This window comes from Vigna unguiculata, chromosome 11 (assembly GCF_004118075.2).
Source record: "Vigna unguiculata cultivar IT97K-499-35 chromosome 11, ASM411807v1, whole genome shotgun sequence".
Taxonomy (NCBI): Eukaryota; Viridiplantae; Streptophyta; class Magnoliopsida; order Fabales; family Fabaceae; genus Vigna; species Vigna unguiculata.
This window is the reverse complement of record NC_040289.1, coordinates 3,315,616-3,342,098: the sequence shown is the minus strand read 5'-3', so window position 1 is coordinate 3,342,098 and position 26,483 is coordinate 3,315,616. Positions and strand designations below refer to the sequence as shown.

The 26,483-nt window shown below is 29.6% G+C and overlaps 4 protein-coding genes across 7 annotated transcripts; 3 read left to right on the top strand and 1 right to left on the bottom strand.

Annotated features, from left to right (window-relative positions):
• The first annotated feature begins 306 nt into the window (after positions 1-306).
• Positions 307-997, top strand: LOC114170533. Its single transcript, XM_028056027.1, has 2 exons — positions 307-627; positions 716-997. Exons 1-2 carry the CDS (start codon positions 332-334, stop codon positions 738-740), a joined length of 321 nt encoding a protein of 106 aa, XP_027911828.1. The 5' UTR covers positions 307-331; the 3' UTR covers positions 741-997.
• A 3,322-nt stretch (positions 998-4,319) lies between these two features.
• On the bottom strand, positions 4,320-5,523 carry LOC114170552 (cytosolic sulfotransferase 15-like). Its single transcript, XM_028056057.1, has one exon. The coding sequence runs from the start codon at positions 5,458-5,460 to the stop codon at positions 4,477-4,479; it is 984 nt and encodes a 327-aa protein (XP_027911858.1). The 5' UTR covers positions 5,461-5,523; the 3' UTR covers positions 4,320-4,476.
• A 6,793-nt stretch (positions 5,524-12,316) lies between these two features.
• LOC114170092 (mitochondrial inner membrane protease ATP23-like) lies at positions 12,317-16,731 on the top strand. 4 transcript variants are annotated; one of them, XM_028055573.1, is made up of 6 exons: positions 12,317-12,464; positions 13,222-13,385; positions 13,547-13,671; positions 14,834-14,971; positions 15,058-15,144; positions 16,222-16,731. In XM_028055573.1, the coding sequence occupies exons 2-6, from the start codon at positions 13,292-13,294 to the stop codon at positions 16,351-16,353; spliced, it is 576 nt and encodes a 191-aa protein (XP_027911374.1). In that variant the 5' UTR covers positions 12,317-12,464; positions 13,222-13,291; the 3' UTR covers positions 16,354-16,731. The 4 variants fall into 4 exon arrangements, with proteins under 4 accessions (XP_027911374.1, XP_027911377.1, XP_027911375.1 ...); XM_028055576.1 differs by having other exon boundaries at positions 16,233-16,700; XM_028055574.1 differs by having other exon boundaries at positions 12,336-12,464; positions 13,192-13,385.
• Positions 16,732-19,325: 2,594 nt separating this feature from the next.
• Positions 19,326-22,375, top strand: LOC114168212. Its single transcript, XM_028052954.1, has 4 exons — positions 19,326-19,677; positions 19,802-19,900; positions 21,699-22,035; positions 22,158-22,375. Exons 1-4 carry the CDS (start codon positions 19,529-19,531, stop codon positions 22,230-22,232), a joined length of 660 nt encoding a protein of 219 aa, XP_027908755.1. The 5' UTR covers positions 19,326-19,528; the 3' UTR covers positions 22,233-22,375.
• The last annotated feature ends 4,108 nt before the right edge of the window (positions 22,376-26,483 follow it).

Sequence of the window (26,483 nt, the reverse complement as noted above, 5' to 3'; positions counted from 1 at the left end):
TATCATGTTTGAAACGTCAAATGAATTTAACAAAATTTGGTTAAAATGACTAAATTCACGCATTTTTACAGATGAAGGACTAAATTGGTCAAAAGTTTCGAAAAGAGACTAATTCCAAATTTCGCTGAAACTTGGGGGAGAAAAAACATATTTAACCCTTATATCTATTTACTTTTAAAGTTTGAAGATAAAAGTGTATCAAAGTTTTGAAATAAGATTTAGAAGTTTAGGGATTAAAAATTTATTTAATCCATGTATATATATAAACTCTTATCATTGCAAGAAGCATATATAGAGGAAGTGAAAGACATCCTCCAAGTCAGAAAAGACCATGAATTCCTTATGCAGTACAATGATTGCCGCTATCTTTGCCATGACATTGATCCTTTCATATGGGGTGATTATGTCACAAGCTAGGGTTCTTCCTTCTTCATCCTTAGTTTCAAAAGTGTCTCAAACTTCCCATTCTCTTTCACATTCAAATTTTCACACAGAAGAGCAAAAATCATCTCAGAAGCCTGTGGTAGCAGCAAAAAAACCACCAATCAAACAAAATCCAACTGTTCCTGAGGTAGCTGCTAACCTTAGAAGGATACCACCTAGCAGACCAAATCCTACGCAGAACAAGTAACATTCCCCTTTTCCTCACAAGTGTTTGTTCATTGTGGTTTCATAATATCTAGAAATTTGATCACAAAGGGTGCATGTGTAGCAGGTTAAAGCCTAGGATAAGAGGCTAATTTGCAGAGGAACTGATGCAATGGATTCAAGCTATATACATCAAGATTCAACCAAGTTGCTCTAGTTTTGCTTTTGTTTCACTTTTTTTTTTTAGTTTTTTACTGTTTCCCAGATTCAAATTCTTAGGTTTTGTTAGTGATGATGACTTTAGATTTTTCTTTGTTTTTTGTCTTACTTTTGATGCTTTAGATTGTAGAGAATATAGCATATTATGAATGTAAAGGAGAAAAATAATATAGCCATGTTAAGATTGTTATGGGCACCACTAGATTCAAAAACTATTTTCTTTATTTTACTTTTCTCAAAGTTTTGGAAAAGAGATTAGTTTGCATTAGCAGTTGTAAACTTGTAAAGTAGCTTCTTCATGTTATTCTCAGTATAATGTTTTGGATTTGGTTCTTCTATTTTTCCTTCACCTTGTTAGATAAATATAACCTTTATTATATAGAGTTTTCAAAAGGGTTTCTTGAGAATATTTGGATTTTTCATGAACTAATTGCAGCTGTTTAGTAACACTTGTTTATAAATATTTTCTATAATATGAAGAAGTAGGATCAAACTGTAATTATCATATTAAATTTTAAAACCTTGAAGATGAGCACATGGGACTGTCATCTACTACAAATTCCTTTAATTAATTAATGATTATAAATTAAATATACTCATTTAATTCTTATACTTAAAATACATTTTACTTTTAATTTTTTATATTTTAAAATTATTTATTGAAACATTTATATATATTATTTAAGTTATCTAATGATGGGTTTATTGAAAATATGTTTTAGAAATTTATTTTTCTTCATTGAAATGATTTTTTTATGAATATAATAATATTTAGAACATCAAAACACTTTTATTCATTATTCTAATTTATTATACGAAATTTATTGATAAAATATTTTAAAATGTATATTATGATCACATGTCCCCTATTTCTTGCTTGCTGGACTCATTTTCTCTATTTTTTTTATTTTATTTTTTACTTTTATAATTAGTTTGTTGCATTAACTATAGTGCTTTGTTTTATTTCCTATTTGTATCGAGGGTTGAAGCGATTGCATAATCAGTTAATAAAGGTGTTGAAGTTAACTTGAAGAGATTATTTTAGTACATAACAATAATGGTTTTAATTTACTTTTAGAATTAAAAATATATTAAAGAATTAATAAACCTGTATTACATTATATAAAAAAAATTACTTTATTGTTTTCAGATATATCATTACTCATACAATCTTCGGGATAGTAATCTTTTTATCACTTATTCAAATAAGTTTTTCAAACTACTTTTAAATGTTGTTTGAGATATTTTATATTATAAGTTATTGAATTTATTAATTATATTATTTTCTAAAATTTCTTCAATTCTGTTATTATAATTGTTTATGAGTAAAATATATTGTTAAAGAATGAAAAAAAAATACATTAGGTGCCCAAAGAGAAAAAGATATTAAAGACATAAAACTAGGGAAAATGAGAATTTTGAAACGTAAAATAACATAACACAACATGAAATGTTTTTCAAAAGTCTCAGTTTTGTATCAAATATCATAGTACTCAATAATTTTTCTTTTTACTAGTAAAGAAAAAATATATATTCATGAATATGGAATTCAGACATTTCAACCCTTTTACATAATATTTTAAAAAATATTATAATAGTATGTCAATTTAATTGTATTTTCTTGCCAATTCTACCCTAAACAAAATATATTCCAAACATTCTCGGTACACAAGATAAATCCCCTTTTGAGCCACTCAGTCAAATTATTATAATAGTATGTCAATTTAATTATATTTTCACACGATTGCACCAAATTTCAGGAAACAACACTAATCTAATACACTTTCTTACACTAATATATAAAATAAAAAAAAAATAATTACTAAAATAATTACTATTATAAATAAAAAAATTATAATTGATCGTTAAACTAGTCACTAATTAATTAGAAATTAATTTAGAAACAATTTTTTTTAGCAAAATCCTTTATAGCTAATAATTAATGATCAAATTTTCTTTTGTAGCTAAAACTTTGGTATTTATATTTTAAAAATAAATTATAATAAATAATAATTTTTTATTTTCATAATTGATATTGATCTAAGTAATTATCAACTTTTGATTATGAAAATTTGTTGTTAGCAAAACATTTTATTGCAGTGTTAATACCTAATTTTATTTGGATAAAAAAAAATTATTTCCACAATAATAAAAAAAACTATGTATTTATTTAATTCCAAAAATGGAAAATAAAAAAGAAGTGAAATAAAAATAACAATAAACATATAATTAAAAAAAAGACTACTTTTCACACCCACAAGTTTTCGCTTTACAACCTCCAGCACATGGCCCAATCAACCTAGGATCTAAATAACTCTTTACACCTTCCGTTTTCATTTTTCTTCACCTCTTTCTAATGGACTAACAACTCAAACCACATTATAATATACATCGGATTTTCTTTTTATACATTTTTTACATCCAAACCTCCCTATCTTTCTTTTTACACCTGTTTTTTTATTTTTATGGGCCAGTTGTCTAATTCAGTTTTACATCCACATCCCGTTATTTTTCTTTTTCATACGCCATTTACATATTGCATGTTACGCGTTGAAATTTGAAAAATTATGTAAACTTGGATTTATGGCAGGTGCAAAATATATACAAAAACACGTGTTTTGAAAATTGTTTTTGTATTTTGAATTGAATATTTCAGAATATATTTTCAAATCTGAAAATATCTTCCATAACATCTAATCTGAAATACAAAAAGAAAATTAAAAAATAAGTGTTCCTGAACGTTTCATATATTGTTACAGTTTTTTTTTTTTTTGTTTTACTTTTAATTTGTCTTTCCATCACATTTATCAATAATAATTAGAAAAGATAAAACGGGTCACTCTCTTTCATTGTATGTTGTCTTGACAGTTTTTTCAAAATTTTATATAAACTATTTAATCATGTAAATATTTTTTAAAGTTTTAATTAATTAATCAATTTCTTTAATTAAATAAATTAAATAAATTATTACATTTATATTTAATAATTACTCTATTATAATTAATAATTACAACTTAATTTTTAAGTATTAATGATTTAAATTATAATATTATTATATATTTAAATTAAAATTTTGAAAATAATATAATATAAAAAAATTAATCTTTTAATTTATCATTTATTTTAATTTTAGAAAGAAAAAAAGACTGGATTCACCTAATTTGTTGTCTCATTATTTTGACAAACTTGATATAATGAGTCAAAATAATACACACTAGTTAAAATTACAACTAATCAATAAATCATGACCCACTTTCCCAAACCCTAATGACAATGGAAACAAATTTCTTTAAATGATTCATTAATAAATATTTAATTTGCATAACATATTATTACAATAATAATGATAATAATAATTATTAACTATTATTATTATTATTATTATTATTATTATTATTATTAAAACTTGTTCTGAAACACAGTAAAAAGAATTGAACAACTTATGTAAGAACAGAAAAAAGACAGATAAATCATTTGCATATAGATCTAAAAATCTAAAAGAGAACCTCCTTTCCATAAAACTATAACTCCATACAACTATTTTAGAAGGAAGGTACCTTATTTAATCACTTGACTTTACATTACAATTTATGATACCTCTTTATTTTGAAAAATAAAAAGCCACAATAACATTTGTGGCACACAATTCAAAGCCACATAATAATAGTTTTAAGTATGCATTTTAAATGACAGACCAGACCCACTAAACTTCTCTTCAATGATTTTGGATAATTTTTCCACCATAGAAGGGGAAAAATGATTTACCCAATCCCCTGTTTCTCCCTTTCTGAAAAACAAATTATTCTCAAACCTTTTGATTTCAAAATTCATGGTTCCAGATTTGTTCACTTCCAGATCCTTCATCTCCTCAAAGCTACACAACTTGGCTATGCTTTCGATCACTCCATCACTTTCTTCCTCCTCCGTGAAAGCACAGCCCAAAAACTCTGCAACTTTTTTCACCTGAGAATTCACGTCTTCTTTCAGATCCTCGTACTTCAAGAACAGAACAGTGTTTGGTCTGGCCACACTTTCGTTCCAGTAACCTAACATATGACTCCACCATGGACCGAACTCGATGACCCCATTGCAGAACATTTCGAAAGCTTCCTCCTTTGTCAATGTCGGTAAAGACTCCACCTTGATCTGGTTATAGAAAGCCCATGCAGAAATAAAAGTGTCAAAAGGGTTCCTGCAAACATAAATTATTCTGCAATTGGACTCTATGATTGACCTGGGTAACGAAGGAAAGGGAATGTGGGTGCCAAAAAGTCTTGGTTCAGGAATGTTGGATAGGTGAAGAATCTGGTCATGGATGTTACCGCGAAATGTGTAAAGGGGAGGCACGAGTTGGTGAGGGTTAGAAGTGAGTAATGGATGATTCTCTTTGGAGAAGTTTTTGTGGTTGACAATGGCAAAAGTAAGGGCTTTCAACCATGTTGTGCCGGATTTTGGAAAGCTTGCAACAAGAACATCACTTTGTTTTGCTTGAAAGTGCTTTTGAAAAATGTTTCTTTCTCTGATCAGAGGTGATGGACACCAAAATTGTTCAAATAGAAAGACATAGGGAAAAGACCAACCCCTCTCTTTAGGGAGGGAGGAAATGAGATTATCTTCTTCTTCGTTCTCGTTTTGCCAAGCTATTGAAGCCATTGGAGTAGATAGAAGGTGATTTTCTAATTGATACTTTTCAAATTGTGAGGATTTGACTCACATGGGGATAGCTTTTATAGATGTGATTAGGCACGTTAACGATACGGGTAGAATAGGGTTAGTAATTTTCCCGTAATTTATTTCTTGGACAAAAGTTTGTTTTATACTTGTATTTATATTTGTTTGGGTATTTGTAGAGTCGTTAAAATGAGTCAGAATCCGTGGACTAACCCGACCCATCACAGGTTCAGGTCGGGTTGGGTTGAAATTTTTTTACAAATTTTAGTACGTGTTAGTTTTTGACCCGGTCCACCAAGAATCCGGCTCATCCGGATTGAACCCGTGGTGGGTCGGGTTGACCCACCAACCCGCATGGTGACACACATTACGTTGGACTTTGCAATGTTGGGCTATTTTTTTAACCAAACACATTGGTGGGTTGGCAAATGGAAACCTAACTTCAACTAATAAAAATATAATTATTGGAAAAAGTATAATTAGTTTGCTGAAAAAAATATTGCATTCAATAAAATATTGAGTAAGTCACAAGAATGTTTTGATCTTATATAGTAATTTGTATTTTTATTTATTTATTTATTTTGGTTTGTATTAGAGTTTAACATCATTTTGGATTATATTGAGATTGTATTCAAGTTTATTTAAATTTTAATCTGAAATATAATTTCTGACTTAAGAAAAAAAAATTATATTTTTTTAATTAAGTGGGCTAGTGAACCAACCCGTTTAACCCACAAACCCGTGGTGGGCCGGGCTGGGTTCGAATGTTTTCGACTCGCTAATAAGTGAGCTGGGTTGGGTTGGCCCACTAAGTGACCAACCCGTGGTGGGTCGGGTTGGACCGGGCTGGGCGACCCATTTTGACAGCTTTAGGTATTTGTTATGTGGATATCCGCATATTTTTTTAATATATACGAATATCCATGGGTACTTGCAAGTATGAATGTATTAATGTTTTAATCATTTATTTTATTTTATTTAATTTAAATTAGAGTATACCGAGTACAAATATTCATGGGTACGAATATTATGATATCCGTACCCGCTCCGTTAACATGTGGGTATAAAAAATATCAACTCGTTACTTGCGTGTATCCATTTTCAATATCTATTTCCTACCCATTACAGACTTTATCCACGAATATCTGCGAATACATATTTTTTTGACGTCTCTAACGATGACTATGGTTAAATTTGAAGAGAAAAAAGTGTTTTTTTAACTAATTTTGGTCAAGATAATTCAAATTGGTTTCTCCATTCTTCTCTTTTCTATCTTAATTTGGTTTTAATTTTTTAAAATTAAATGTAATTTGGTTCTTGTACCATACCAACAACGTTCAAGATAAGTCATATTTTAGTTTATATTTTTTTTTTGTTTTCTATTTTAAAATATTTTAGAAAAAAAAATTGTTCATATATTAAGTCAACATTCGTATTATATAATATAATATGACAATGTCGATGTAATATGTCATTATCTTATATTCAATTGAAGTTAAATAATTATTATTTTAATTCAATTTGATTGTAATTTTATTTTAAATAGACCAATTTTATTCTTTTTGGAACAAATTTAAATTTTATATAAATATCATGTTGATCCTTTTATTGAAATTCATATATTTATTAAATTATTTTTAAACCAATTATAAGTATAATCATATTAAAAATGAGTATGTATAGAAAATAATCACATTTACATTTTTTGATAAGCATGTATTCAACAACCAACAAAATTTTAATGGGATTTTAATATATGTTTCTATCTTTATAAATATTAATTTATTTAGGTTTTTTAAGCTCATAATTAAAAATAAATCTTATTAATGACACACTTCGTTAGAAAGTAAACTATGAAAAGAATTAATGTCGACATCCTCCCACTTGCGAATATCTGTTTTGTTTTTTAAAGAAAATAATCAGTAATTTTCACTTACTTTTTTCCTATGTGTGGACTAAAGTATTTTTAGTGTATTTATAAACTTTTCTATTATAATATATACATATATAACAATGAATGTTGTCTAAATTTTGAAACGACTATCAAATAAGAACAAAATATTCTTTCAATGCACCTTAAGAAAACAGTAAAAATATAATTTATATATTAAATTTAATATATATCATTGAATTACACATTAATTAATTTTTAAAAAATTTAATGTTATTTAATGAGATTTAATACTTGATTTAAGATTTACTTCTTTTATTTCAGTAGTTTTTACAGGAAAACACTTAATTCTTCATGTAAATTAAAATAAGTTATTTATTTATTATATCCTTTAAGTTTTCTTTCTTAAAAAAATACAAAATAAAAATAAAAATAAAAATATAATATATATATATATATATATATATATATTATCTTAAAATTTAAAAAGTAACATATAAAAAGAAATCAATCTTCCTAAGAAGTGATTATTATATAATAACAAAGAGAGACGTCTCAAAAGTTTAGGAAGCCTAAAACAAATTTTAAAAATAAGGTCTTTTTATTTTGTATTATAATTTTTGTTTTGACTTCACTTCATAACAAATTTATCGATTCATTTTGTATATTATACTCAATGTAATGGTTATGAATTTCATCATTTTTATTTCGACAAATATGGTCTTACATAATTGGGTCAAATTTTACAATCATTTCAATTAGACTTAAGAAAATTTCATTAGCTCCTTGATAGATCTTTTCATTGTTTCCACATAAGACTAAGTTATTTTTACCAAGAGTTTTAACAACTACAATAATTCTTAACAACACTTTTCTCTAATGTTCTCTATCTCTATTTATTTGTTCTTGAACATATTTGTCTATTGTTTTATTTTTTGTCAATCTCATTTCCAAATTAATCCATTCATTCATTTTAGTAATATACTCATTTAATGTTAGTTTAACTTGGTACTAAGATTTATTCAATCATTACTACCTTCCTTAACAGTTTACTTGTTCAAGAAACAACATTAAATAATTTGCAGCAAAAACAAAAGACTCTACCTAAATCTTTAGAATAAATTATCCATCTTCTTTTGTATTTCTATCCATTAGGCAATATTTGAATATAATTTGATGAGCAAAAGTGCCTATAATGCATATCCTTAGGAAAATTTATACCAGTGATTTTAATAGGACTATTTTCTACCAATAAATCTCTCAAATTTGTATCAATATTCTTCCATTAGCTTGGATCATATATATTTTTGTCAAAAGTAGAATCATCATCTAATTTCACAATCTTCTCCTCGTTATCATGGGTTTGAGAATCAAAATTATCATCATCACTAATTACTTCTCTTTTTTATTGTTGCTTTCACACACACACACACATATATATATATATATATATATATATATATATATATATATATATATATATATATATATATTATCTTGCTCATTCAAAGAGCACCTACATGTATTTTCTAATTCAATTTTCTTATATATTTTTATAAATTTATTCATAACTCTTTTTTTGTGAAGCAATTAAAACCTCAATTCTTCTATTCTTTTGGATTTTTGAACAACCTGATTCAAATTTTATAGTTGACATATCGATATATTTTTATATGAAATAAAAAATTATAATATATAAAACACTACTAAAAAGAAGTATACAAAATGAACGAGTTAAAACAATAAAACCTAGTTTTGATTGTCAAGAAAGTAAACTCGATAATAGACTTGTAGTATCTTGAAGTCTCAAGTCTTTTTTCTTGAGTCTAAACTTTTTTTCACAGACCTGTAGAGTTTATTTTAAGATTAATCATTAATAAAAATAATTAAAAAAAATATTGTTATGCTCAACTCGATAATAAGTTTTTTTCTTTTCTCTAAAATTGAGGTCTTCCTTTTATAGAGGACTAAAGTGATTGCTTTACACTTGAGTCAACCATGTTCAAAGATATGGCAACACAAAGGCTCAAATCATATAATATATAACAACAACGATGACCACCTCACTGAGACATGTTTACTTGGCTAGTGTTAGCCTTCATGTAATTTATTTTTTTATGCTAATTACTCAATTAACCATTTTTTTTCTCTTCATTGTATGTCCATTATAATTTAATAGTCTTGATGATTCTTGAAGAGTCCCTAATTATTTGGTTTTGTTTTATTCATAAGAAACAAAATACTAAACTAAAACACTTACTAGAAGGGGAATGTTACAATTTTCGTATCATCCGATTAGTATATAACAATGACTAATGTGTGTTCAATTTAATCAAAGTTGTGGTCGGGACAAACTAATAATTAAATAGGAACAAATAAAGACAAATCCAATTTATATATCCTAAGGTTATATATCATTTAAACCTTAAATTAATTATTTTATGTAGAAGTAGTATGATATCAATTTTTCCTCTATTTATTTTATTGCAATATGAACAGTAGTTTCTTCTAACGTGGATACTACATCATGCATTGGATCAAAACTATCATTGGGGTAGAAGTCACTAAAAACTGGACAAGGGTAAACACTTATAACTTGTGCATGAATTGTATGGTTTGAGGAATTTTATACATCATAATATTGTATCGTTGTTTTAGGTCTTCATGGACCTATTATCCATATCAAATGAGGACATGACCGAAATAGGATGAAAGTGGGCAAACTATCTGTTCAAGAATATATATATATATATATATATATATATATATATATATATATATTAGGTTTTGATTAGCTTTTTATTTTAAGTTAAATTACCATTTTTATTCAATATATATTTATTTTGATTTTGGAAATATATATTTTGTATTTGAAACATTATATTTGAAATATATACGTTGTTCTAGATAATTTATGTTTTTCAGGTTTTAGTTTCAAGCCAAAACCAATTCATATTTTTAAATAAATGTAAAAAAATTACGTCTATTATTACATTAACAAACATAAATTTACGTTTGTTAAGACATTAACAAACATAAGTTCATGTTTGTTAGGACATTCAAATGTAAATTTACGTTCATTACTGACAATCACGAGTTTTCTTAATGACAAACACAAATTTATATCTCTTAAGACATTAAAAAACATAAATTTATGTATATTAGAACATTAATTAACAAATGTAAATTTATGTCTCTTACTAACAATCACAACTTTACTTAATGTCTGACACAAATTTGGTGTAAAAAAAAAACTCCAAAATTTACGTCCTTTCCAACATATGTAAATTTATGTTAAAGATTTTAACTAGACATGGCAAATAAATTCATCCCCGTGGGTATTGTCTGAACACATCTGTGCTTTGACGGGGAATCCTCGCATTAACTGGATATGAGTATGGGGAATTCTCGACTTTTTCAGTTGGGTATAGAGATGTATATATCCCTGTCATATATCCGTCCATGTTTAAATTATTAAAATATTCATAATTAATTAAGTTACCTTATATATATATATATATATATATATATATATATATATATATATATATATATATATATATATATATATATATGAAAGCTTACATGATCTAGGTTAGTATCCATACTTAAGATAAAAGGGTATTTTGCAGACTGTTTCCTACCACCTACATATCAGCTCTAGACTGGTACCACACGCTACCTCCATACTCGGTGGATTCCTTTGAAACACTAAGTACCATGTTCCGAGCCCGATTCATGGATCGCAAGACGGTGTCGAGGACTTCGATCACCCTGATATGCATAGAATAAGGGGGAAACGAAACTGTTAAGCACTTCATGGACAAGTTCATCGCCGCAACGACTACAATCCCAAACCTCACCTTGTTTGTGATCATGCATTCTTTGATCTATGATCTTCAGCTTGCCATTCTCTGACTCCCTTTTCACAGAAAGGACAAAGAACATGGACGTGTTGAGAGAATGTGCGACCAAATAAGTGACCGTTGAAGAAAACATGTTGAAAAGGGTGAAGAAGCCCGAAATCCCTATATAGCCAGTACACTCCTTTCAATGTCACTAACTAGAACACAGACCGATATAGCCAGTACACTCTTTTCAATGCCAACCGAGACATCATACTCATGGAAGCATGCAATCTAGAGCTTATTTAGCTCCCTAAACCTCAACCTCCTCCACCCGAGGTCGACCCAACGAAAAAATGTGCTTTATACCAGATCATTGGACACACCATAGAGGAGTGTCGTCACTTGCGATACCTCATCGAAAAGTTGATTTGCTCTAGCACCTTGGCTCGTTTCGCTCAGCAAGGAAACAACGAATTGACAGAAGACGTGGATGTTTCATGGGGTGAGGAAAAGGACAATTGGACTAGTCCAACATGATCCTTTAGATCCGAGGATCCGAGTCTGCCCAAACTCAACAACCTGCTCTATAGCAAACGCAACCGACCACTCACAACCAAATCGTCCAACCTAGTCTAACCTAGCTCAAGCAAGACGGAGCGTTCACACTATTGTCAAAGGTTTAGTCGAAGAAAGAAGCTCTTGTCCAACAAAAAAAAAAATACTAGATGAGTATTAAATTGGTGAGTTAATTCCCACCATGGCGTTTGTCATCCATAACCTTCTTCGACTCACATTTCCTCATCTCCTGCAAAGCTTAAAAAAAAACAAACCAAAATTGAAGAAAGAATTACTACCTTAGCTACCATAAAATTTGCTAAGGAAAAATGAATCAATGTATCATTCTCGAAATAATATAGATGTAGAAACCGATAATGTATAATATATGCACTTATTAAAGAGGAATTAAAATACAATCATGTATCTTTTATTAAATATTAATTTTAAAAAATACCAAAATAGAAGAGTAAAATAATTAGGCCAATTCATATATAAAAAAATGGTTAAAATTATTACCATCGCCTGATTTTTTATATTATTTATTATAGTTTTGTTTTTTCCAATTATTCAGACTCACCCAATTTGAAATCTGTGAGCCCTCAAAATCGCTGTTTACAAACCTAATTCTCGTCCTCATTCTCAATCTCTCCGAGTTCACTCGCAGGCCTTTCTGTCTCTCGTCTTCGGAGGTATAGTCTCTAATTTGCTTTCTCTCTTTTTGATCCATGTGCTAACCTTCGGAATAGTATTTATTTTAGGGTTCAAACATAGGGTCCAACTTGTACTATTTCAAATGTTGTTTATTCCAAAACTGGGTAAAGTTGGAAGGTTCTCTGTTATTGGAATTTAGGCTTAAATGATTATTAGTTATACTGATTCATTTCTTTCGTATTATGTATATCTTTTGACAGTGATGATGAGTATGTAATTTATGATCGAGGTATTTGTGTTTCAAACACTGTTTCTTTTTCTAGTTTTTAGGCGCAGCGAGATTGACTTCGTTCTCCTGCAGGACAACCCTGCTACTAAACTGCAAATTTTGATTATTATCACTACGAAGGGTATTCAAAATAATGTCGTGCAAATTGGCTAACATTTATCTGTTGTGTTTTTTTTTTTTTTAATGATTTAAGTAGTTTTCCTTTTTTATCTTCCCTTTTTTAAGTTGTTAAGCTTCTGAAAGAATTAGGATTCTTATCAAAGAGCTATTAAAGGGGAACATTTTTAATAAAATTTTGAGAACCTCACGTAGTTTTCGTGTTTCAATTCTTAGGCTTTCCTTGGATCAATAAGTTATTGATATTTAGCATTAGTCCAGATTGGTATCAAATTATACTTTTTAGTCACTTATGTTGAATTAAACTTTGATGGCATGTTATTTGCACGTATCAAATTTGATTTCTGCCTTATAAACAGAATCTTGTGTTACCATGTTCTTTTTGGTAGCGTATTAATATGTGGTATTAGGAGCTGCCAACAAAACTGCATTCCAAAGAAATCAAAGGCGGAGCCGGGAATGGATGAAGACGATCTCTCTTCCTCCTACATTCCCAGAAACCGCGGCGCATCTTTGGAGCAGTGCCAACGCATGATTCATAAGAGTCTCCTTTGTATGTATTTCTTTTCTATTTTTATCCATCACATGTCAACGCTCTCTGTTCTCAAACTCCGATTACTCAATCTCTTTACAAAATCACTTAAAAAAGAAGAAAACTTCTAATTTATATTATGTGTGGATTCGTTTGATTTGATTATTCCAGACATCTCTCAGCTCCGCAGGTGAGGTTCTTGAGGGAACAGTTGGAGAAAGCCGGGTGTCTTGTAGGGGATAATTTCATCAAAGCTGTTAAATGCAACGAGAGCGGAATAGCTGGTGGTTACACTAAGGGTAAAGGGGTACTTGTCTCTTTCTCTCTTCGGAGTTTGGCTTCTACATGTTATACATGCAATTTAAATAGTGTTTATTCGATGAGTGATGCTAGGCATCACACACTCTTTTGAATATACTCTTCACTATTGGCCTGAAATTTTTTGGATGTCACAACTTTTTACAGGGTCTCTCGTTTCTCATTTAATGAGTACCCATATGATTTTGTAGTTTATAATAATTTTAAGCAACAAGAAGTATATAGTTAAAAGAAGGTGTTAACAGTATTCCTCTCATTTTATTTAGGTGACTTTTCTGGTGTAGGAGCTTAAAAAGCTGAGTTACACTATTAAACTAAGCTGCTATAAGATATAATGGTTGAATAATATGATATAATGGCATCAATCAAGGTTTTCTTTTGTTGATAACGTTAATTAGGGTTTTCTTTATTCACATGAACAATGGCTTTTAGCTTATTATGAACAATTCTTTTGTTTATTAACATCAAAAAATATTATTTTTAGTTGATATTCTTTTTTGTTGATCTCAACAACATTGATTTGAAAGTGTGTGAGGTTATTTCTTAACCACCATTAATCAAAGTTTTTCTTGATCAATATTAACACAACAATTTCTGGATTGATGCCAACTAGGATGTTTTTTCCAATGCCAATTAGACTCTTTTTTCGACTAATATAAGTTAGAGTTATTTCTTGGTAAATGATTTTTAGGTTTTTCACAACCAATATCAGTGGGATTATTTTTCAGTGGACGTCAACCAAATTTTTTCGGTTGAGGTCTTTATTGGTTATTTTTTCTTAATGCTTTGAATGGTTGAAGACGTAATTTTCGTATTTGATATTTTTGGAGTTGGTGGTATTTCAAACACTCTATTCAATCAAGATTGAATATATTTGAATTGTCTTATTCAACAGAAAAAACATATTAAAGGTTAATGAAAGGAGTTCAAATTAAATTTATTTGAATTTCTTTAAATTTTAAAATCCCCTATCCAAACAGAGAGGTATGTTAATTATTACACAATTCAACAATTTTTAGCTATATGAGATTCCATGATCGGATGACAGTAAAAAAAAATATAAAGTCATAATATTGTGATTGATTGTGTTAGTATGAGCATTGCAATGTGATAGCATCCTTTTATTACATTGGTGTGTGACTTTATTTCAGATAGTTGTGTGCTGCAACGAGATGGAATCTCAAGATGATGTTGACCAGGTGTTAAAGCATGAACTTATTCATGTATTTGATGACTGTCGTGCAGCAAACTTGGATTGGACAAAATGTGCTCACCATGCTTGTAGCGAGGTTCCTATAACAATGTTCCCCTTACCCATCTAATGAATTTGATGAAGTACCTCCAATTAATTTTTCTCAATGATTATGTGAAACAGATCAGAGCTGGTCATCTAAGTGGTGATTGCCATTTCAAACGGGAACTTCTTAAATTAACTTCCTTGAAAATTCGAGGGCATGAACAAGTGCGTTGATTCTTTCCTTTTTCTCCGGATATACAGAATAATACTTTTATTTTCAGTGATAACATGTAGGATCTTATATTTGATTTTTTTTTCTTCTTTCCTTTTTACTATCTAAAGATTGATAGTGTCAAGGATAAATTATTCATAAAAAGACTTTGGGGTGAAGTGTTGTAGACTTAGAGAACTCGTTGTTGGTGTTTAGATAGGGTTACCTATGGAAGGTTTTGATTAATAGGGGGGGGGGGAGTTGAGTGAAGTGTTGTAGAGTGAAGTTAGGGGTGATGTTACATTAGGAACTTGAGTATTTTGGGGTGCCTAGGTCACACATTGATTAGTATGAGATGCTTAGTAGAGTATTTAAGTATTTGTTTCACTCCTGTAATACCTAGCTTTTTAGTGTGGGTTCTCCAAGTATTTGGAGACTTATTAAATAGAAGAAGGGGTTTAATAAAGTATTTAAGTATTTGTTTCTCCCATTTAATAGCTAGCTTTTTAGGGTGGGTTCCCCAAGTGCTTGGATACTTATTCACTATTTACAAAGCAAGTAATAGGATAATGAATACATGAAGCATGTTGGATGTTGACTATTAATATTATAAGTTAGTATATGATAGTCCTTTTTTTGAAAGATCAAAGCAACCATTGGTCTGGAAAGTATGACACTGTTTTTGTAGCTCAAATTAGAAATCAATTACGAAACTAGAGAAATTAGATGAAAATTAAAATTGTGTGAAAACATAAGCATAAATTGCTACACAACCACTGGGCTTTTTGCTAATAATTTTTACCCCATTCATCAGAAAAATGAATAAAGGCAAAAAATAAACCAACACTAGGCTATTGCTGTCGTTGATTAGATGTATCATATTTTATATTTACACGATATTGACTTTTGAAGTGAAAAATGAAATATGTTTCACGGGTAATAGTTGAAGTCTTTTTGAGTTTATTCTCCTATTGCATTGCTTGCTACACTGTATGCGCGGTCTGCAATTGAATTTTCTCCTTGCTTTTCAAGAGTTTAGACACTGCTTCTGTTACTTGATCAGTACTGAACCAATGCAATGTAACTTGAAGGAATGCATCAGAAGGAGAGTTATGAAATCGTTGTCTGCAAATCCTTATTGCTCTGGTGTGGCGAAGGCTGCTATGGAATCTGTATGGGATGTTTGCTATAATGATACAGAGCCTTATGACAGAACTCTGTAAAAACTGCGTGATTGTAACTGGTATTTACTATACCTGCGTTGGGTACCATTTTGGGCTTGGAACTTTTAAGGTGATTCAAATATAAGAATGAAGGTTAGCCAGCCAATTCAACGAGAGAGTTGCACTGGTTCACTTTAACTTCTTCTTCCTACATTGGCCTTGCATCCATTCTACCCCTTCCCCTTTTAGTTTTTGTTTTAGATGCACTGCTAGAACACTTTACAATTGTCAGAAATTGCTTAGACACTCATTTCCTCGCTGTGTTGATTGAACGGATTGATTTTTGTAACTATTTTTGTTCTTATTATTGTATATGTTTATTGAAAAATACATTTAGAATTGTACAATTTGAAATTTATTTTTTTATTTCGTTTTCTATGATACACAATCTGAAATAGAATTTGTATTTTAGATTGTATAATTTGAAATACAAAAGTATGTATTTTGGAATTCACACAAGTTTATGTTTTATATTATGCACTTCAGAATACAAATTTTGTGTGTTTTTTATTTTATATTTTTAAAATATACATTCTAGAACATAAAATTGTATTTTGGATTATGCAATCCAGAACATATGCAACGCAGAACACAAACGTACTCTGAATTGTATATTCTAAAACATCTCCGGATTAAACAATTTGAAACTAAAAATGAAAATCTTTAACTTAAGTGTAAATTTTAAAATTGATGATGGTGCAAGTTGAAGTCAAGGAGGTGTAGGAAGAAACTGCCACGATGGAAAACTAGTTCAAATTGTCATCCATTGAATGACTCAGTCCACACTAGCCACCAATTGTAGGGTAATTACCCTTTTTACTACGATGGTTTCTTCCTCATTTTCTATGGGTGTTAAAAATGTTCATGTTTAAATATTGGAATTTGGAAACATGTTTCACATTATATAGTCTGGGATGTATATCCGATTAAATTGCATAATTTGGAAATGTATTCTAGATTTAATTTAATTTGGAATACTTTTTTTTTATTTTCTTAAAAATAGTTGAGAGCCTTAAACCGAAGAAAAAATGGGGTTAAGTATGTTTTTAGTTCCTTAAATTTGACTCAAAATTTGAATTTGTTTCTGTCCAAAATTTTGATATATTTTGGTTTTTAAACTTTAAAAATGAATGAATATAGTCATTTTAACCTAATTACGTTAGCTTTTTTGTAGATGTCAAACGGTGTATACAACTCCAATACTAACATGAAATGCGTTTGATACGTAAAAAAAGTTAATGTAATTGGATTAAAATAACTATATTCATTTATTTTTAAAGTTTAGGGACCAAAATGTAGTGAAGTTTCAAATATGGACGAATTCCAATTTTGAGTCAAAGTCCATGAACTAAAAACATATTTAACCCAAAAAATATAACGAATTCTCTTGACTAAAGTAAATAACACTAAAACAAAAAAAAGTTTCATTTCTTAATCGTGACCGTTAGTATTTTATTTATAAGCAAATTAGTTACATTTTAGTTACAAGGAATAATAAAAAAATAAAGATTAAAAAGATAATAACAACGTATCAAAATTTCTTTATATAATGATATAGTAAAAAAATATTTAAACCAACTATAAAATAGATTTCGGCCCAAATCTTGACATATATGACCTCGTTGGTCCTCAAGCATTTCTTGTGTTAGTAATTGTTAACTTGGCTCATAGATAATCGCTAATGAGGCATGTAAGGTTGTAGTCGGCCCAAATAATACGTATTTTCTCCCTTTTGTTCTTTCACATGAATTTAGAATCATACCTCTGTTAGATCGAGATAAGATGAGTACACCTAAGTCGGTCATGAACCTACGTATTGATCTAGATAGTACTCAATCCTCCAACCTTGAGTCTTCAGTTTCTAGGATGAAATGATTGCTTTATACCTGTCCCCCATCTTCTAGGTGTTCATTTCTGTACTTGACCTTTCACCTAATCCCTACACGTGTCATCCATCAGACGAACGATATTGAATTTCTGAGGTAATTGTACTCATTCCATATTTTAAACAACATAAACACTACAAATATACATTCCTTTGTATATGAGGCATTAATTGGCAAAATATGGAAACAAACTATTAATTAGGAAATGAAGGCATTAGGGAAGAATAATACTTAGAAGCTATTACCATCTAAAAAAAACTTGTTGGGTGGTTTTATGCAGTAAAATACAAGGCTGATGGAACCACTGAGAGGTACAAAGCTAGAGTAGTTTTATATTTAGTGGCAAACCATGATTACTTGGAGACTTTTGCATCAATTGCAAAAATTAACATTGTTAGAGTAGTTTTATCTTTAGTAGCAAACCATGATTGGATTGCAACAATTTGATGTAAAAATGCATTTCCACATCAGAATCTTGAAGAAGAAATATATATGGAGGTACCATTTGAAAACACAATGTGCAAATTGAGGAAGACATTGTATGGGTTGAAACACTCATCTAAAGCATGGTTTGGGAGGTGCACCAAAATCCTAATGAACCTTAAGTATAAACAAAGTCAAAGAGATCATACTTTATTTCTTAAGCATTTTTGTTTAGGTGGAGTAACCATTTTATGAGCTATGTAGATGATATTTTTGTGACTGGAATATTTCAGTCACAAAAATATCATCTACATAGACTCATAAAATGAACATGGACAAAGATTACACTACAAAAAATTATGTATATAACGATGGTTTTAATACGACGGTTAATTAAAACTGTCGCTTTTCGCAGTATAATACGTCAATTTGATAACAGCCGTAATGTAAATGTATAATATGGCGTTTCTAACCACCATCTTTTACATTGTCATATTATTATTTAAAATTGTGTCATTTTGAAATGTCACTTTATATAAAACATTATTTTTATGAAATTATTTTCTATCTCACTTTTGTCTCGATACCTCCTTTTTTTTGGTAAAATTTTGTTCCCTCTCTTTTTTATTTCATTTTCCCACTCAACAAATATTTTCTTTTTTTTTTTGGTAAAATTTTGTTCCCTCGCTGATACCCAACAGATCACTTCACTCTCAGTCTCTGCGTTCATCACTAAGCTCTCGTCTCTCTGCGTCAAACCAAGCTCTCGTCCTTCTCTGCGTCTCATTCGCGTCTCTCCTTTCTCCTTTCTCCTTCAGGTCGCCCTAAATCACTCACCTCTCCGTTCACTCACCTCTCCATTTCGCATGTTTCTCCTTTCTCCTTTCTCCTTTCTCCTTCATTTCACCTCTTCGTTTCAGCTCTTTCTCTTTTCTCCTTCCTTCTCGACTAGTCCACGATTGCCTCCGTTCTTATTTGCTCATTGGGTTCTTCAACCTCGTTCTGAAGGAGAAAGGTTCGATTGCTCGCATTTGCGCCTCAGTCCACTCCTTTTTTGTTTATGGTATGATATTCATCAAATTAGTGTTGCCTTTTTGAATTTAGTCTTGCCAATTTTTTATTTGAGTGGCCAATTGTAGGATTAGGGTTCGCGTGGTGGACAACGACAGTTTGACATCGAAGGGCGAGGAACTCGCACCAGTTGTCTCCACCACACTGAAGCTCGAATTTCAGTTTCGGTTCTGCCTCTGAATTTCACTTCTAGTATTTTTTTTTCTTTTTTTTTTTTGGTTGGGTGCTGGTTTTCTGCTTGATTTGTGGTATTGCAGCTAACGTTTTCTGCTTGGTTTTTTGGAATAACATAATCTGCTATTGCAGCTATACTGATACTTGTTTGTTTGATTTTGTCTTCAATCAATGTTGACACATGGCTTACCAAATGTTCCATTGCTAAATTAAATCATTGCATGAAAGGGTTTATCTGCAATGTTAATTGGTGGCATTCTGTAATTATCATCAATCAGTTTGGACTTGTGTGGCTTCTATTACTATATTATTCCTTTTATCTTTAAAGCCATTCTTTAATATATTCTCCACGAGTTGTGAACACTAAATCACATTAGCTTCTTCACAAACCGATCAAAGAATCAACATGCAAATGAATTTTGATTAAAGGATCATGTATATTTGATTCTGCTGCATGAAGATAAAAAAGATATTATGGAAATGATGGTATATTTCCCTTTTGGTAACATTCTATTATATTAGAAGTAAATAAGCACTGTATATCTCCACCTTAGTGGACTTTGTTTAAGCTGTCATTATAAACAATGAAGGTTCTTGAGAAATTAAAGTCCATTATTCTCTATCTAAAAAGTAATCATATCTTAAATTTAAATTTGGCGAATCAAACCACAGCAAAGAGAGTAAGAGGATTTTCTCTGTGATGCATCTTCATCGTGTCTCTTTATCAGTCTATAAATATGGATGCAGTAATTGTGATTAAGGTATAAGGGTGTGTGTGCTTGACTGAGAAATAAAATAACAAGTTTCTTAGATCTGTGCATGGAGCTTTGAATACAGAATGAGTTTTGGTGACCCCAAAGGCTTCCATTACTGCATGTTGCTGCGGTTTAAAATCCTGCAACAAGTGGTAATGGAGGCTTCCATTAAAGGCATATGTTCATGTTTTATTATCATCTTAAACATCCTCAATAATAAAGTTATGATGTTTTGTTGCGATTATACTGTAGTTCCTGTACAACTTCATTTTGCAGATAAACATAAGCTCCACAATGCAGTTTCTAGCTCTTAAAGTTACTGGTGATATTGATATTAGTTATAGCTTGTTTGGTGCTGGTTATTTTGTTTTTTCCTTTCTGTGATTTTGGAGTATAAAAACATATGTGATCTTAAGCACACTATCCATGTTTTGTGTCTGCCTTGGTGTGGTTCTGCCATCAATTTGGTTGCTTGGTGCTTGTGATTAGTTGTGATTTCTGCATTTTGTCATGTTCTGAAACATGGTGATTTTTTGTGATCATAATCTGTATTTTTGACTGAAATGTATTAACGAATACATTTTTTTTTTTTGTGGTTCTGCATACTAGTTATTCATATTGGTACATTATTGGTGTTGATTTTTGTATGGATCTGCAACAATTTTTTCTTTCTAATCGGATATTACATGGCATGAACTCCAATTTGATATATACTTTTTGTATTCATTATCTTCTTGAACACATCACTAGATTTCACATTCATCAACTAGGTTAGTAACATAAGTAACATACTATACAAAAAAGAAGAAGATAATTGGTGTATCACCAGATTTCGCATTTCATGTTCTCTGTTGCTGCAATATGATTAAAATTTGTGATCTTCGACTCATCCTCCATCCCATTCTGAGTTAATGTTGTGATGGATAGAATAAATTGGAAACTGAAAAATTGATGAATTGATGTTGAAAATCGACTCATGTTCTCTGTTGTGCTGCAGTATGATTAAAGTTGAATTATTATTCCTATTTTTATGCAGGAAAAAAATTGATGAATTGATGTTGAAAAATCCGGAAACTGCATCTGAAATATCTCCAAATGATCCTATTGGTGTCATATTTGGAAAAGAGCATCCAGGTCGGGTTAGAGAACTTTTGTATGGCGCGTGTCCTACTCTTGCTTTTCAACAATCAACTACAAGAATAAGAGGAATCAACTTTGCTTCACCTAATGCAGCTTCACCACATGATGAAGACAAGTTTGTGAAGATTGAAAATGAACTTGCAACTGTCAAGAACCAAGTGCAAACACTGCTTGCCTATATTGCTTCTAAAGAAGATGTTCCAGAACATGTAGCTACAATGGTTGCTGGTTTGGTATGTCCATCTATTAATGAGTTATAATTTACATTAGTAAATTACTTAAACTTATTGTGTGGGTCTCATAATTTATTTCAATTTCAATTACTCATATATACTGTATTATTTCTTCATTGCAGGCACCAGATATTGAAAGTGGTGTGCCATCTCCGCATGAAATACTAGGATCAAGTGGTGGAAGCAAAACATCTTAGACTTAGGACTTTTAATGTTGTCTTTTTTTCTTAGATGCTTGAATATTTTGGTACTCTTAATGTTGTCTTTTTTTTCCAAATGCTTGAATTGGTACTTTGGTGTAGTTATGCTATATTGACAATGAATCAATTTAGTTTATTAATTTCTATTTGATAGTACTATAATTTTTTATAGTTTTTAAAGTAATCATGAAAAAATAATTTTTCAAATTATGAAAGTATAATAAATATTAAAAATGAATAAATAATTAAATATTAAAATTACGTCACTTGATACATTTGATAATGATGTAATTAATAACATAATTCATTCTAATTAATTGAACTCGTGACATTTTAAAATGTCATAATATAATGATAATAGTGTCAGTTTAAAGCGTTGTTTTTCACATTATATTTGTCATCCAGTAAAAATATTACGTCAGTTTTAACTGACGCTTTTTTCCTCTTTAAACTGTCACTTTATACGTTGTATAAAATGACGATTGTTGCGGCACTTCATATATAACCGCCGTATTATACTTTGTGACGACAAGAATTACGACCTTTTAGGAAACCGTCACTCAAGTAAATAACGACAGTCAAAAATGACGTAAATTACAAAAATAAACGTCGGTATTTACATATTTTTTTGTAGTGTTAAGTCAATATCTAGCTAGAGAATTTGAAATTAAAACCATGAGGAAATTAAATATTTCCTAGGAATTGAAGTTACTCACTCCAACAGAATTATATTACTGATTTGCTGAAAAAAACAAGTAAAATAGCCTGCAAACCAGTGAGCACACTAGTTGATCGAAATGTAAAGTTGAGAAATGAAGAGGATGGTATGATTGTTGATAAAGAAATGTGTCAAAGGCTTGTATGTAGATTTATTTATTTATCCCATACTAGACCTAATATTGCTTTTGTTGTGAGTTTAGTAGGTCAATTTATACATCAACAAAAGGAAGCTCATTTTCAAGTTGCAATTAATTAGAATTATCTAGAATTTGAAAGGGACACCAGAAAAAGAAATTTTATTAAGAAGAAACAAGAATGTGAACCTTGGAGCATATACTGATGTTGATTATGTAGGATAAGTTGTTAATAGAAGATCAAATACTAGTTATTGCACTTTCCTTAGTGGAAACTTGGTAATTTGAAAGAGTAAAAAGCAAAGTGTGGTAGCAAGGTCCATTGCTAAAGCTATATTTCGAGCAATGACTCAAGAGATATGTGAGCTATTATGGTAAAGAATTAAACAGAAAGACTTGAAGATAAAATGAGATAGACATATGAAACAATATTTAACCACAAATATGCAATTATTATATATTTCATAATCCAATACGATATGATATAACTAAATGTATTGAAGTTTTTACAATGACTTGATTGCACACCAAATATTTTTTTTTCAAAAATAAGTTGCAAATATACTTATTAAAGGGTTTAACAACAATAATATTAAAAGAATTATATCCAAGTTGAGAATAAAAAAAGTATTAAGATATTTTAGGAAATTTCTAATAATATCCCTGTTAGAAAAAGATTACTCAGATAATACTACTAATAATAAAAATATAAAATGATATAATAATAATTATTAAATCAATAATAATACTAAGACAATATATAAAAAAATGAATATTAATCAGAGATCAACAATTATTTTAACAATAATAAATAATAGATAAAAGGTAAGAAGTAGAAATATCCTGGGTTGAGACACGTATAACGCTATCCTTAGAGAGAAAACGCCCCTACTGCACAAGGCTAAACAAATATATCAATACACAATCATATGTGTTTCTTATTCTTATCATATGCGTTTCTCTCCCAAGATACAACAACCCGTCAGATCGATCGAGTGCAGCGAAGGATCTCAAAACCTTATGAACACCACTGTTTTAAAGATAATATAGAGAAGAAAATAAGAACACTTTTAAGAAAAAACTCTAGTGTTTGTTATCTTTGTTGTTGTATGCTTTCCCATGCACCTAGGTGGTATTTATAGGTAACAAAAGGAGACAAAAGAGTAAATAGTAATAAGAATATAGCCGTTAGCCATTAAAAACATTAACCCATAAATTAAAGGTCTATAAAAACTTTAGTAACAGTAAGTTTTTTATTTTAATTATTTATTTTTTAAATTATAATAAAATATTTCCAACAATCCCCCACATAATTTAAAAAAAAAAAACAAAAATATATTATCTTTTAAAACAAAATATTGTAGTTCAGCGTAAGGAACCTTCCCGGTGTGACCCTTACACCTAGTGCTTATAAACTTCCACTCGAGAAAATGCAGAGACTTGATTGTCTTGAACTACATCCCCTGTGACCAGGTTTTAGTAAATAACACATACAATATCGGTGTTCGTTATAGGTTTTAGTCAGTGGGTGCACATTACGGCCTTGTGCATGTATCTTGTTTCATGAGTGTCACTTAGAGACTTGCCCATGTCTCACAATGGCGGCCCCACCATCACACTCACTAGGTAAACCCTCAAAGGGTGGTTTGTGACTCACACCCCTACAATAATTGTCATTGGGTTTATTAAGATGTATTTTATAAAATAAGCATAATAATGCACATACATCCAACCATTGGGTTTATTAAGAGGTATTTTATAAAATAAGCATAATAATGCATATACCTCAACCTTATTATTGTCACAATTTATAGTACACCTTGCCATAGGAATGAGACATAAAATTTAATCAAATAATTTGGTGTACTTTAGTCAACAACAACTTCGTTGTTATCCATTGAACTCCATTCCATGGGATCGCCATTCATGTGGAGATGGGTGTCCATTGTTGCAACTAATTTATGGGCTATCTCATTCCCCTCGACGACTCAAATACTTGTTGTTGATGCATCAACCCTTTGATAAGCAGATCTGCAACCTTTCTTTCTAACCTGACAAACTCAAGAGAGATAATATCATGAGTAATTAAGTTTCTAATATATTTGTCTCTCATTCTCATATGTCAATTTTTCAATTTCATTGACATTTTTACTAAAAACTTTAAATATAATAATTTGATTGTCAAGATGCATTGGAAAAAAGAATAATTTATGCTTGCACAGTAGATCATGACATAACAACAACTTTTTAACATATTTCCATGATAGGGCATCTTCATCCATGGTTAAAATATAACCATAACCAATAGGTGATTTTGTGCCACCAGAATTAATATCCAATTCACATTAATATCATTCAATTAATCTAAAAAAATTGGACATATTGCCATAACTAGAAAAACAAATAATATCACACTAGATGACAATAGAGTGAGGTATATATTCATTCACTTTATAATATATAACCAAGATTTTTTTATTAACATGTATGCATTGTAAGACACCCCCACACTTTGAAATATTTTAAATGTGGTTCTTTTTTCTTTCATAACTCATAACAAGTTTTAACACAATCTTTTGTGTTCAAAATATGGTAAGCAAGATATAAAATTTTATTAATATAATGTTAGGCAAACTAGAACTTGGAGAATAACACTTACCATATCATAACATTTTTTTCTTTCTTTCTTTCGCTACACCATTATATTAACACCATAAACTATATGAAGATGTTACTTAATGAATAATATCATGAATTTCACATAAAACACTCATTTATACATACATGTATCACAACTTCTCTATTTAATTAATTTTGCACCTCAAAATTTTATAATTTGAATGATCTCTAATCAAAATTTCTCAATATATAACATGATATATAACATCTTTATCAATGGTAAGAATAGACAATATTAAAGCATAAATAATATAACAACATAAGCATGAGCTATAGACATCACAAAATAATTATTCAATGAGAAGGAATTTCATTTATACATAATTTCATTTATTGTTATCAATAGAAATAGAAACAATTATACACATCAATTTTTAGGCTTTGTTGAAACTGATTAAATTATAACCATAAGAAACACATTAATTTATAAAATGTGTTTTCAGTTTTCAACTCTATATTGTTTTTAATTGTAGAAATGAATACAGATGAATAATCAAAAAATATAAATAACAAGATAATATTTTTCTCTCTAAGAATGTTAGAAAAAGATTACTCAGATAATACTAATAATAATAAAAATATAAAATGATATAATAATAATTATTAAATCAATAATAATACTAAGACAATATATAAAACAATGAATATTAATCAGAGATCAACAATTATTTTAACAATAATAAATAATAGATAAAAGGTAAGAAGTAGAAATATC

Excerpts from the sequence above, each read along its gene's own strand:
- LOC114170533 (XM_028056027.1), top strand. The coding sequence starts at position 332 with ATGAATTCCTTATGCAGTACAATGATTGCCGCTATCTTTGCCATGACA. Across the intron at positions 628-715 it reads CCAAATCCTACGCAGAACAA|GTTAAAGCCTAGGATAAGAG; the intron begins GTAACATTCCCC and ends CATGTGTAGCAG.
- LOC114170552 (XM_028056057.1), bottom strand. The coding sequence starts at position 5,460 with ATGGCTTCAATAGCTTGGCAAAACGAGAACGAAGAAGAAGATAATCTC.
- LOC114170092 (XM_028055573.1), top strand. The coding sequence starts at position 13,292 with ATGGATGAAGACGATCTCTCTTCCTCCTACATTCCCAGAAACCGCGGC. Across the intron at positions 14,972-15,057 it reads CTCACCATGCTTGTAGCGAG|ATCAGAGCTGGTCATCTAAG; the intron begins GTTCCTATAACA and ends TATGTGAAACAG. Across the intron at positions 15,145-16,221 it reads AAATTCGAGGGCATGAACAA|GAATGCATCAGAAGGAGAGT; the intron begins GTGCGTTGATTC and ends TGTAACTTGAAG.
- LOC114168212 (XM_028052954.1), top strand. The coding sequence starts at position 19,529 with ATGTTTCTCCTTTCTCCTTTCTCCTTTCTCCTTCATTTCACCTCTTCG. Across the intron at positions 19,678-19,801 it reads CCTCGTTCTGAAGGAGAAAG|GATTAGGGTTCGCGTGGTGG; the intron begins GTTCGATTGCTC and ends GGCCAATTGTAG. Across the intron at positions 19,901-21,698 it reads AAGCTCGAATTTCAGTTTCG|GAAAAAAATTGATGAATTGA; the intron begins GTTCTGCCTCTG and ends ATTTTTATGCAG.